The 13,573-nt window shown below is 42.3% G+C and overlaps 1 protein-coding gene across 2 annotated transcripts in view; it reads right to left on the minus strand.

Annotated features, from left to right (window-relative positions):
- Positions 1–3,029: 3,029 nt before the first annotated feature.
- LOC138973813 (vacuolar protein sorting-associated protein 45-like) overlaps positions 3,030–13,573 on the minus strand; it is a 48,280-nt gene continuing 37,736 nt past the window's right edge. The window contains exon 14 of one of the 2 annotated variants that reach the window (XM_070346534.1): positions 3,030–3,251. In XM_070346534.1, coding sequence (XP_070202635.1) covers positions 3,217–3,251 — 35 coding nt within the window. In that variant the 3' untranslated portion in view covers positions 3,030–3,216. Of the gene's footprint in view, positions 3,252–7,343; positions 7,443–13,573 lie in introns of those variants that run through there. The other variant, XM_070346530.1, reaches the window with a different exon arrangement.

Genomic DNA, 13,573 nt, shown 5'->3' on the forward strand with positions numbered 1-13,573 from the left:
CAGACAGAGAGGCGAACGGACAGACAGATAGGCAGACAGACTGGTAGATTGGGAGACAGGGACAGACAGACAGACAGAAACAGACAGACAGACAGACAGACAGACAGACACAGCTGGGTCGACACTATATGCCAGCATGCGAGTACATGACAGCACAAACAAATACAGCCACAGTCGAGTAACGGAAGTGGTTGAATCCGGGGAGGAGACGAAGTCGTTCATTCTGGGAGTGAGAGTTCGAGGTGTGTACCGTGTCACGTGACAGTAATGGCTTCCTGTCATCCGCCGTTCCTCCTGGGACAGGCCATGGTGCACAAAGCCTGTAAGAGTGCAGGGGAATGTACTCTGCTGTGGCAACTTTTCTCCAATAAACCTGTGTTTAATGAATGGATGGGGACTGGCACTGACATCAATTTTCTGTTTTTAGAGACATTGAGAAAGAATTCAATTCAATTTAATTGACTTTATTTTATTTTGTAATAAACATAAACAGATCCCATCAAAACGTCCTTCGTGAATTTTGAAGGAAATTCAAATTGAAATGTTAGTGGTGCTCTTCGTTTGTTTCTTGTTCCTGAACAAAATAAAGACAACATGCTTATAACAAAAAGAGTGCAGCAAGACAATCAACCGGGGTGTGGTTTGTATCTTAGCCGGTTTACTTCTTCTTCTTCTTCAGCGTTCCAGAATTGTCTGGTTACGTGTGAGCTCGTTTGCCCATTTGGGTTCCCCACACTATACTCTGAGAGCATAGTCAGCTTCACTCCGCTTTCGTTGAGTAGGCATGCTGGGTATTTTCGTGTTTCCATAACCCACTGAACTCTGACATGGATTACAGGATCTTTTCCGTGCGCATCAGTTTGGTCTTGTGCTTGCGTGTACACACGAAGGGGGTTAAGTCACTAGCAGGTCTGCACATAAGTTGACCTGGGAGATCGGAAAAATCTCCACTCTTAACCCACCAGGCGGCAGCGACCGGGATTCGGACTCACGACCTCCCGATTAGGAGGCCGACGTCTTACCACCACGCCACTGCGCCCGTCTAGCCGGTTTAAAAAGAGAGAGAGAGAGGGGGAGGGACGTTGTGTGTGTGTGTGTGTGTGTGTGTGTGTGTGTGTGTGTGTGTGTGTGTGTGTGTGTGTGTGTGTGTGTGTCTGTCTGTCTGTCTGTCTGTCTGTCTGTGTCTGTCTGTCTGTCTGTCTGTGTGTGTGTGTGTTCTAAAAAATCGAGAGATCATCACCACATGCGATATGATGTTTCATTTTTGGCAAAAAAAACGGTACTTCAACAGCTTTATCAATATGTTTGTAAATCGTTTAATTCTCTGTGTCAGCTAAGAATGCGTTACAAAAAAAAACCCAGTACAAAATCGAGAATTCCTCGCAACACTTGTTACAGCGCAGACATAGCGTTTCCGGAGTACTGCTGCCACATAAATATGCTATATTTCTAAATCAAGGTATACTTGGAGGAATTCTCTCTCTCTCTCTCTCTCTCTCTCTCTCTCTCTCTCTCTCTCTCTCTCTCTCTCTCTCTCTCTGTCAGTCTGTCTCTGTCTCTCTCTCTGTCAGTCTCTCTCTGTCAGTCTCTCTCTCTCTCTGTCAGTTTCTCTCTCTATGTCGCTCTCTCTCTCTGTGTCAGTTTCTCTCTCTATGTCGCTCTCTCTTTCTCTCTCTCTCTCTAAGCTCTCCTTCTCCCTGTCTCTCTAGTACTCTCTCTAGCTTTCTCTCTTTCTCTCTCCTCCCCCCCCCCCTCCGTCTCTCTCTCACCCGCACAGTCTATTTATATTTATCTCTTTCTATCCCTCTCTCTCTCTATCCCTCTTTCTCTGTCTCTCACTCTCCCTCCCTCTCTCTTTTTATTTCTATCTCTCTCTCTCGGTCTCTGTCTCTCGGTCTCTGTCTCTCTCTCTCTCTCTCTCTCGCTTTCTCTGTGTCTCTCTCTGACTCTCTCTTTCTGTGTCTCTGTCTCTTTCTCCCAATGTCTCTCTCTCTCTCTCTCTCTCTCTCTCTCTCTCTCTCTCTCTCTCTCTCTCTCTCTCTCTCTCATTAATTGCGAGCAAAGTGTGGAGGTCAAAGTCGCGGAGAGGACGTGATGGGATCTGTTTATGTTCCTTGACTTACGATGCTTATTTCCCAACGGTTTCTGCAAGTCTTTAAACTTTCATGAGCCATGCATGCCACGCACGTGGAAAACCCCGGCAGCGGCGCGGGCCTTCCCCTCTGTCTCTCTGTCTCTCTCTGTGTCTGTCTCTCTCTGTCTCTGTCTCTTGCTCTCTTTTCCTCTCTCTCTTTAACTCTCTCGCTCTCTCCTTATTTTTATACACACGCAAGCAAGCACGCACGCACGCACGCACACGCACACACAGGCACGCACGCACACACACACACACATACACACACACACACGTACACACGCACGGTACACACACACACACACACGCGAGAGAGAGAGAGAGAGAGAGAGAGAGAGAGAGAGAGAGAGAGAGAGAGAGAGAAAGAGAGAGAGAGATAGATAACAGGTTGAATCGCCCGAGCCCTGAGAAGCAATGTTGGGGACCAGACTAAATAACACATTTCGAAAAATTAAGTTTAGCTATTTTAGAAAAGGGACAAGAATTTGTCAACGAGCCCTCGTATATTCCAGGCAATCAGAACAAAAAGGCGCAAGTTATTGAACTTGATTTATTTTATTAAGTCTATCATGAAAGATTTTTGATATTTTTTTTCACGTCTTTTATGAAAAAAGCAACAACAAAAACCACAAAAAACGTCCTGTTAACACATTAATTGTGATTATAATTATTTAATTAGTTATTAATCCAGTTAGACCTATTTCTAGTTTTTAATACAAAGTGTTGTGTCTCATTATTACATTTCTTTGTTGTTGTTGTTTTTTTCAAATTCATGTACCCTAGGGTGTTTTTGAAAAAAGTATTGCCTTGCCTTGCCTTGTTCTGTCCAAGAGATGGCGGTATTGTATGGTTTGTCAGGACAAGGAAAAACATTCACCAAAGAAAAAGATAAAAAGGTGTGTTTTTTTCTCGAAAATGTCAACGAGCGCGTACAATATGGTGCTCAGACGAAATCCTTACCGAAGACAATTTTCTGCTTCAACAAAAGTAAGCTAAAAACATTGTGAAAAGTCTTTGTTCGGCGTTATATTTGTCTGGTTAATTAGGCGTGGAAATGACCTTGATCGAGCGCAGTGCTGAGATTAGGATACTGTAGAGTGCAGCCTAGCATCAATACCTGAAAATAGAAACAAATTTAGAACTAGAAAAAAATAAAACCATCGTAGAAGTTAGAAATAAGAAAAACAACAATACTAAACAAAAATAAAACTACAAAGCAAAACAGAAAAATAGAAATTACCAATTCTGATTAGGTTGAAAGCAGGAACTCAGACGAAATGGCACATCACAACATACACCCACACACAAAATAGGGAAAGAACTAAGCCAGACGTTTGTCTTTGTTTTGCTGTCTCCTCATTTGCAAACTGAGACTGCAGAATCCAAAGAGCAGTAATTAAGGTCAATATCGACACTACTTTAAGGCCTGTTTATCGTGCTCCCCAAGAGGGGTAAAAATCCAGAAGGAAAAAAATTATAAAGAAAAGAAGAGCATTGCAAAGAAGAAAAAGAAAGCATTGAACCGTGATGGATTGATTGTGATGGTCAAACGTGTAAATTAAACTTGTAGTGAAATCTGTTCATTGAATGTGAGTCAACGGCTTTCGATAGTAGTTTGCGTGGGAGGAGGGGGGGGGGGCAGCCAAAAACCTTCTCAGGACATCGTACATACACTGCAGTAAGTTACAGGTAAATGTGTGCGATTCCGTGACCTGGCACACTAAACGACAACGCTGCTAAGCACCCTTCATCTCCTCCTCCTCCTCCCCACCCCCAATGACAAACTTGTATCGCATCATCTTTGAGCTGCAAATCTATTCTTGGTGCTCGCGTGCAACTCTAAGACATCCCACTGAACGACTGAGCTGCCCTTGTGGTGCTACCTAACCTAACCCCTCCACCACCACCAGTCTCCTTCCAATCCCGTCCCCCTTCCACGGCCCTGCCCCCCCCCCCCCCCCCATCCTCTCTCTCCCTTCTAATTCCCCCATCTTAGTGGTGTCCATGGAATGAAGGTCGTGACGACACATAATGTCCACGAGACGTGCACGTCCTGTCTCGCCCTGTCCCCCCTACATCCCGCAGTGTTTCCTGCTTTCCGCTAGGATCTCTTCTCCACACATGCCTTCTGCACTTTTCTTTCTGTCTCTTATTTCCCAGGACTATTACCCTTTTTTTCTCCCTTCCTTCCCTTCTCCCCATTTTCTGTCTCATTTCGTACTTTTCTTCCTTCCCTTTATTTCCTCCTCTACTTCTTCTTCTTCTTCCTCTTCTGCGTTCGATATTCATGGCCGTCATATCCTCAGGTAGGTATGTATGCATGTGTGTTGGTGTGTCGGTGTGTCATGTGTGCAAGAAAAAAGGGTATGGTAGGTGTACATATATTACTTTAGATATTTTTATCATGGGTTTTATGAATTTTCTTCTCTTATTCTTTTATAATTATTAATTAATGACCTATTTGTGCTGATGACCAATTTAATTTCCTTTGTTGGATCAATAAAATGTTATGAGTTATGAGTTATGAGGTCGGTGGCTGCCATGAAGTCCGCAGTCTTCTGCAGGTCGGCAGCGGGTTCCCAGAGCTTGGTGCCCAGGCTGTTGTCTTCTGGCCAGTAGTGCTGGCGTGCTGTCTCCAGATGTGGGCAGTTCTGTAGAATGTGCTCAGGGGTTTGCTCCTCTGAGCCGCACTCACATTGGGCTGTGTCACGGAGTCCCAGTCTCTTCAGGTGTTTTTCAGCCCACAGTGACCAGTGCGCAGACGAAGAATGGTGGTCTGGGTCCTTCTGTCCAGCATGTTGATTTGGTCTTCCTGTGGGCTGTGGTTGTTTCCTCCTCAAAACCCTACCCCCGTCCACCGTTAACTCTCCGTTTTCCGTCTCATTTCGCACTTTTCTCTTATTAGGCCAAACAAAAATATATGTTGGTTTAGGGTAACGTGACCAAAAAAGATAGGGTCGGTAGGTCGGCTTTCTTTTTTAAAATGTTATTTCATTAATAAAAAAAAATTTGGTCGATTTTAAAGGAGGTTACTTTCCTTAGTCTCGGTATGGTTCGCAAAATGTGCCAAAAGTTTTTGGGTTTTTTAGAAATGAAAAAAAAAAAGTTTTAGGGTCGGCGGGAAAAAATAGGGTGGGTCGGGTTACCCTAAATCAACATTTTTTTTTTATTTTGCCTTACATTCTGTATGTTCATTTGTTTTCTTACTTTAATTTTCTCATCCTCTTTTGTTGTCTCTGTACACTTCACCGAAGCCAAGCACAACATTGTTCAGCGTTTTATCAAACAAACAAAAACAGAGGCGATAAAACGAACCCCACTCAAAATCCACTGAAGAATACACATGTATAATTATGCACCTTTCACAATCTTCCATAACACAATGTACATTTTATTTTCTAATGATCTACACCCAGACGTATACATTTCTGCACAGCTTCTGCTAGCGGCTTCTTGGTTTCGTTCACATTTTTGTGTGGATTAATTTCTTACAAATTAAGCTAGTGGCTTCTTGATTTTTTGCAATGTTTTGTTTTGCTATAGCGGCTTCTCAATTTCTTAATGATTTCTTTTTCTCAAATGAATTAATGTCTCTAAAAGCTAGCGGCTTGTTGATTTCTCTTGGGATTTTTGTTTATGAATTCCTTTTTTAAAAGCTAGCGGCTTCTTCATTCCTCTGCGATTATTTTAAGCAGCAGCAGTAGTAATTGCAGCAACAGCAGCAGCCATCCTGAACTCAGGTCAAAATGAGTTCAGCTCATTCTCTCCCTGACCGGACGCTACAGTCCTACGCGAATCTATCAAAACAAAAATACAGAGTTATCTCCCATATGGTTTTCGCGAGCACTGATCTCAATTTGAGATCAGTGTTCGCGAGACGAAAATGATTGCAGATTGGCCGACTTCGACAGTGATCTCCGTTCTGTTCTTCGCAGTTATGATAAAGACATCGTTAGGTCAAAACAAGTCGAAATTTTGGGACTGCTGCCGGAAGGAGACCGTAATATATGGTTTCATCACTGTCAACTGGTTACAGAAAAAATCGTCTGCTCCAGTTAGCGCCGAAACCAAACGGTTGATTATCACGTGACACTTTTGCCATATTTAGAGTTGTTTGCACAGTAAATACAGCCGCGCAAAATAGCTCGCTTGAAACTGTCTTACATATCAACTCCTTTGTAATTTAAAAATTACAAAACACCATGAAAAATCATTATCGACGATCGCGAATCTGCTTATATCAATAATACATTACAAAAAGCTCTAAATATGTTAAAAAAAATCGGTTTCCTTGCCAAACAAGGAAACTCAAGGCATCCTGTCAGGGAGAGAATGAGCTGAACTCATTTTGACCTGAGTTCAGGATGCAGCAGCAGCGTCAAGCAGCAGCAGCGCCAAGCAGCAGCAGGAATAGTAGTAGTAGAAGCAGCAGCAGCAGCAGCAGCAGCAGTAGCAGCAACAACAGCAGCAGTAATAGTAGTAGTAGTAGTAGTACACACAGTACTAGAAGCAGTCTAAATAGTACGTTGTACTGACAGCAGCAAAAGAAGTAGTCACAGTCCAGGGGCTCACATCCATGAGAGGTGGCATAGGACAAATGTCCTGGACAATGCAAAAGTGATAGGACATTAATATTTTGTCCTGAACAAAAATAAAACAATAGGACTTTTTGTTCGCAACAAAACGTAAATTTTAATTAAACTTGACTAGTTTCTTGTCACAAAGGTAACAGAACAAATAAAATAATGTTTTGGGCAAAAAGGTAACGGAACAAATCAAAGTAATAAAAACGTGTTGTTCTGTCTCTGAGCTAATGACGACAATTCACTGTGATTGTTCCTTTCTCTTGCTGAGGAGCATGCGCTTTTTGGTTGATGCCCACATTTCCACAACCGGGAAAAAAACCGCGAAAGGAGGCAACTGTCAACCGGCTTTAAGCATTCAGAGTTGCGACCCTTGGAAGCTCTTCTCTATAGAAAGCACATACAGTCTCCCCAAGTTTCGTCTGCTTGGAGAGACACATCGCTTCGCAAAACATCGATACAATAGCAAATCAAACCACTGTAAATTTCTTTCTTTCTTTATTTGGTGTTTAACGGGGGTTTAATCTCAACGAGCGCGTACAATATGGTGCTCAGACGAAATCCTTACCGAAGACAATTTTCTGCTTCAACAAAAGTAAGCTAAAAACACTGTGAAAAGTCTTTGTTCGGCGTTATATTTGTCTGGTTAATTAGGCGTGGAAATGACCTTGATCGAGTGCAGTGCTGAGATTAGGATACTGAAGAGTGCAGCCTAGCATCAATACCTAAAAATAGAAACAAATTTAGAACTAGAAAAAAATAAAACCATCGTAAAAGTTAGAAATGAGAAAAACAACAATACTAAACAAAAATAAAACTACAAAGCAAAACAGAAAAATAGAAATTACCAATTCTGATTGGGTTGAAAGCAGGAACTCAGACGAAATGGCACATCACAACATACACCCACACACAAAATTGGGAAAGAACTAAGCCAGACGTTTGTCTTTGTTTTGCTGTCTCCTCATTTGCAAACTGAGACTGTAGAATCCAAAGAGCAGTAATTAAGGTCAATATCGACACTACTTTAAGGCCTGTTTATCGTGCTCCCCAAGAGGGGTAAAAATCCAGAAGGAAGAAAATTATAAAGAAAAGAAGAGCATTGCAAAGAAGAAAAAGAAAGCATTGAACCGTGATGGATTGATTGTGATGGTCAAACGTGTAAATTAAACTTGTAGTGAAATCTGTTCATTGAATGTGAGTCAACGGCTTTCGATAGTAGTTTGCGTGGGAGGAGGGGGGGGGGGCAGCCAAAAACCTTCTCAGGACATCGTACATACACTGCAGTAAGTTACAGGTAAATGTGTGCGATTCCGTGACCTGGCACACTAAACGACAACGGTGCTAAGCACCCTTCATCTCCTCCTCCTCCTCCCCACCCCCAATGACAAACTTGTATCGCATCATCTTTGAGCTGCAAATCTATTCTTGGTGCTCGCGTGCAACTCTAAGACATCCCACTGAACGACTGAGCTGCCTTTGTGGTGCTACCTAACCTAACCCCTCCACCACCACCAGTCTCCTTCCAATCCCGTCCCCCTTCCACGGCCCTGCCCCCCCCCCCCCCCCCCATCCTCTCTCTCCCTTCTAATTCCCCCATCTTAGTGGTGTCCATGGAATGAAGGTCGTGACGACACATAATGTCCACGAGACGTGCACGTCCTGTCTCGCCCTGTCCCCCCTACATCCCGCAGTGTTTCCTGCTTTCCGCTAGGATCTCTTCTCCACACATGCCTTCTGCACTTTTCTTTCTGTCTCTTATTTCCCAGGACTATTACCCTTTTTTTCTCCCTTCCTTCCCTTCTCCCCATTTTCTGTCTCATTTCGTACTTTTCTTCCTTCCCTTTATTTCCTCCTCTACTTCTTCTTCTTCTTCTTCTTCTTCTGCGTTCGATATTCATGGCCGTCATATCCTCAAGTAGGTATGTATGCATGTGTGTTGGTGTGTCGGTGTGTCATGTGTGCAAGAAAAAAGGGTATGGTAGGTGTACATATATTACTTTAGATATTTTTATCATGGGTTTTATGAATTTTCTTCTCTTATTCTTTTATAATTATTAATTAATGACCTATTTGTGCTGATGACCAATTTAATTTCCTTTGTTGGATCAATAAAATGTTATGAGTTATGAGTTATGAGGTCGGTGGCTGCCGGCATGAAGTCCGCAGTCTTCTGCAGGTCGGCAGCGGGTTCCCAGAGCTTGGTGCCCAGGCTGTTGTCTTCTGGCCAGTAGTGCTGGCGTGCTGTCTACAGGTGTGGGCAGGTCTGTAAAATGTGCTCAGGGGTTTGCTCCTCTGAGCCGCACTCACATTGGGCTGTGTCACGGAGTCCCAGTCTCTTCAGGTGTTTTTCAGCCCACAGTGACCAGTGCGCAGACGAAGAATGGTGGTCTGGGTCCTTCTGTCCAGCATGTTGATTTGGTCTTCCTGTGGGCTGTGGTTGTTTCCTCCTCAAAACTCTACCCCCGTCCACCGTTAACTCTCCGTTTTCCATCTCATTTCGCACTTTTCTCTTATTAGGCCAAACTAAAATATATGTTGGTTTAGGGTAACGTGACCAAAAAAGATAGGGTCGGTAGGTCGGCTTTTTACATATTTTTGTTTATAATTAAAAAATATTTTAGTCGATTTTTAAGGAGGTTACTTCCCTTAGTCTCGGTATGGTTCGCAAAATGTGCCAAAAGTTTTTGGGTTTTTTAGAAATGAAAAAAAAAAGTTTTAGGGTCGGCGGGAAAAAATAGGGTGGGTCGGGTTACCCTAAATCAACATATTTTTTTTATTTTGCCTTACATTCTGTATGTTCATTTGGTTTTTTACTCTAATTTTCTCATCCTCTTTTGTTGTCTCTGTACACTTCACCGAAGCCAAGCACAACATTGTTCAGCGTTTTATCAAACAAACAAAAACAGAGGCGATAAAACGAACCCCACTCAAAATCCACTGAAGAATACACATGTATAATTATGCACCTTTCACAATCTTCCATAACACAATGTACATTTTATTTTCTAATGATCTACACCCAGACGTATACATTTCTGCACAGCTTCTGCTAGCGGCTTCTTGGTTTCGTTCACATTTTTGTGTGGATTAATTTCTTACAAATTAAGCTAGTGGCTTCTTGATTTTTTGCAATGTTTTGTTTTGCTATAGCGGCTTCTCAATTTCTTAATGATTTCTTTTTCTCAAATGAATTAATGTCTCTAAAAGCTAGCGGCTTGTTGATTTCTCTTGGGATTTTTGTTTATGAATTCCTTTTTTAAAAGCTAGCGGCTTCTTCATTCCTCTGCGATTATTTTAAGCAGCAGCAGTAGTAATTGCAGCAACAGCAGCAGCCATCCTGAACTCAGGTCAAAATGAGTTCAGCTCATTCTCTCCCTGACCGGACGCTACAGTCCTACGCGAATCTATCAAAAATACAGAGCTATCTCCCATATGGTTTTCGCGAGCACTGATCTCAATTTGAGATCAGTGTTCGCGAGACGAAAATGATTGCAGATTGGCCGACTTCGACAGTGATCTCCGTTCTGTTCTTCGCAGTTATGATAAAGACATCGTTAGGTCAAAACAAGTCGAAATTTTGGGACTGCTGCCGGAAGGAGACCGTAATATATGGTTTCATCACTGTCAACTGGTTACAGAAAAAATCGTCTGCTCCAGTTAGCGCCGAAACCAAACGGTTGATTATCACGTGACACTTTTGCCATATTTAGAGTTGTTTGCACAGTAAATACAGCCGCGCAAAATAGCTCGCTTGGAACTGTCTTACATATCAACTCCTTTGTAATTTAAAAATTACAAAACACCATGAAAAATCATTATCGACGATCGCGAATCTGCTTATATCAATAATACATTACAAAAAGCTCTAAATATGTTAAAAAAAATCGGTTTCCTTGCCAAACAAGGAAACTCAAGGCATCCTGTCAGGGAGAGAATGAGCTGAACTCATTTTGACCTGAGTTCAGGATGCAGCAGCAGCGTCAAGCAGCAGCAGCGCCAAGCAGCAGCAGGAATAGTAGTAGTAGAAGCAGCAGCAGCAGCAGCAGTAGCAGTAACAACAGCAGAAGTAATAGTAGTAGTAATAGTAGTAGTAGTAGAAGTAGTACACACAGTACTAGAAGCAGTCTAAATAGTACGTTGTACTGACAGCAGCAAAAGAAGTAGTCACAGTCCAGGGGCTCACATCCATGAGAGGTGGCATAGGACAAATGTCCTGGACAATGCAAAAGTGATAGGACATTAATATTTTGTCCTGAACAAAAATAAAACAATAGGACTTTTTGTTCGCAACAAAACGTAAATTTTAATTAAACTTGACTAGTTTCTTGTCACAAAGGTAACAGAACAAATAAAATAATGTTTTGGGCAAAAAGGTAACGGAACAAATCAAAGTAATAAAAACGTGTTGTTCTGTCTCTGAGCTAATGACGACAATTCACTGTGATTGTTTCTTTCTCTTGCTGAGGAGCATGCGCTTTTTGGTTGATGCCCACATTTCCACAACCGGGAAAAAAACCGCGAAAGGAGGCAACTGTCAACCGGCTTGGAGCATTCAGAGTTCCGACCCTTGGAAGCTCTTCTCTATAAAACGCACATAAAGTCTCCCCAAGTTTCGTGTGCTTGGCGAGACACATCGCTTCGCAAAACATCGATAAAATAGCAAATCAAACCACTGTAAATTTCTTTCTTTCTTTATTTGGTGTTTAACGTCGTTTTCAACCACGAAGGTTATATCGCGACGAGGAAAGGGGGGAAATGGGATAGAGCCACTTGTTAATTGTTTCTTGTTCACAAAAACACTAATCAAAAAATTGCTCCAGGGGCTTGCAACGTAGTACAATATATGACCTTACTGGGATAATGCAAGTTTCCAGTACAAAGGACTTAACATTTCTTACATACTGCTTGACTAAAATCTTTACAAACGTTGACTATATTCTATACAAGAAACACTTAACAAGGGTAAAAGGAGAAACAGAATCCGTTAGTCGCCTCTTCCGACATGCTGGGAAGCATCGGGTAAATTCTTCCCCCTAACCCGCGGGGGGACCCACTGTAAATTGGAAAGTACTAACAATGTCCGGATCAAATGAAAGCAGAATCGAACAATGACCACTTTGTGACAAAAACAATAGGACATAAATTATGTCCTCTTGCATGAAAAAATGTATAGGACATTTGGAACAAATATCCGTGTATGTCACACGCATTCATTCTTTGCCACTACTAAAGCAAACGTGTGCAAGAATGTATGTTACACGCTTTGATGCCGAAATCAATTATTTTGATCTTGCATTTATTTCTGAAAATGTTTACCTTCACATACATTCAGTCACTACCTTAAACACGAACGTAGAAAAATGGGTATTAAAGTGTTGTTACATTTCGTTGTGCGTTCTGAATAGTGTGCCAACAGGCCTTGGTCAGTCAACCACGTTTTATCTGTGTAGTTCGATCGTGTTTGACGGAAAAAGAATAACACCAACCCCGTTCTCCTGTATATAACTGAAAGCCACATCTTCTTCTTCATTCAATTTCTGTTTTCAAAAGCTTCGTCAACTTTCCACTTACACGACAAGCTCCCTTTACCAAGCTTCAATTAAGAACCCTGAATACGAAAGGTCAAAACAAAACCATAGGTACTACTTTCACTATCGTCGTCTGCAACGAAAACCGAAAATGGCGAAACGCTTTGCTACGTACACAGAGGACGAAATTTCAAAGAATAGATCGAACCTTACACCTGTGACTAGGAAAAGTTGCATAGACATACATCCGATGCTCAGGACCAACAGATAGGCGACGCTTTGGCCATTGAGGCTTCGTCTTCAGCTCTAACACGCACGCAGACAGTCAGGCAGGTCTAATCTGCACCAGCGGTGTTGGAAGGTTTTGATTTAGAAACACTCGAATGTTACTTCGACGAGATAAACGAACCAAAAGTCAAAAGTGTGCCCCAAATTCGGAAAATATTCTTTCAAAACGGCACTGTAAAAACCATCTACATCACTGTGAGAGCAAACACAACCAGTTCCCCTGTGGAACATTTCGGGTGGACTTTCCCACGACCTTACCTATAAAAATCCTCCGTGTTCGTTCGCGCTTTGCATTCAATCTGTGTTAGTGCGCGTGTGTGTTTGTGTGTTTAGCTTTCGTTGGTATGTGCTGTTTGGTTCAAAATAAGTTTATCTTTTTTCATTGAAAGATTCAGAAACGTTGGTTGATACTTTGTTGAATGCATTCAACCAGAAAAGACACGAAACGCATTGAATCTATTTTCTGCGCGCATGCGTGTGTGGGGTATGTGTAAAAGGGCAATTGTGTTTTTCAGTCTTGTTTTGTGCCTGTTATTTCGTCCCCCAAAACTCATTTCTATCTTTCTATGCCTATGCTGTGAGACATAATCGCTATTACGAGTTAGTCGTGTGACAGGGAGTTTTCTTGCACACTCGACTGCTGCTGTCTCACTTCGGCTACGCCGTCGTGAGACATCTACAGTCTCGTGTGCAAGAAAACTCTCTGTCACACGACTAACTCGTAACTGATAGCGGGTAATGTCCGATGTCCGACGTGGATGTGAGCCCCTGGTAGTCGTAGTAGTAGTAGTAGTAGTAGTAGTATAAGTAGTACACACAGTAGTAGCAGCAGTCTGAATGGTTGTAGTGACATCAGCAGAAGCAGCACCATAAACATCGGGCCTGTATTTGTGTCCATTAAGTCATACGCCCTGAAACTTCACTCAATCAGTCAACATCCGAGGGGCTTGTGGCTACAACTTCCATTGGCGTATTGCAAGCGTATAAGGCCAACAAACAAAAAAAGTCTGTTTACGGTATCCCGACCGACCCTATTT

Source organism: Littorina saxatilis, linkage group LG1 (genome assembly GCF_037325665.1).
Source record: "Littorina saxatilis isolate snail1 linkage group LG1, US_GU_Lsax_2.0, whole genome shotgun sequence".
Classification (NCBI taxonomy): Eukaryota; Metazoa; Mollusca; class Gastropoda; order Littorinimorpha; family Littorinidae; genus Littorina; species Littorina saxatilis.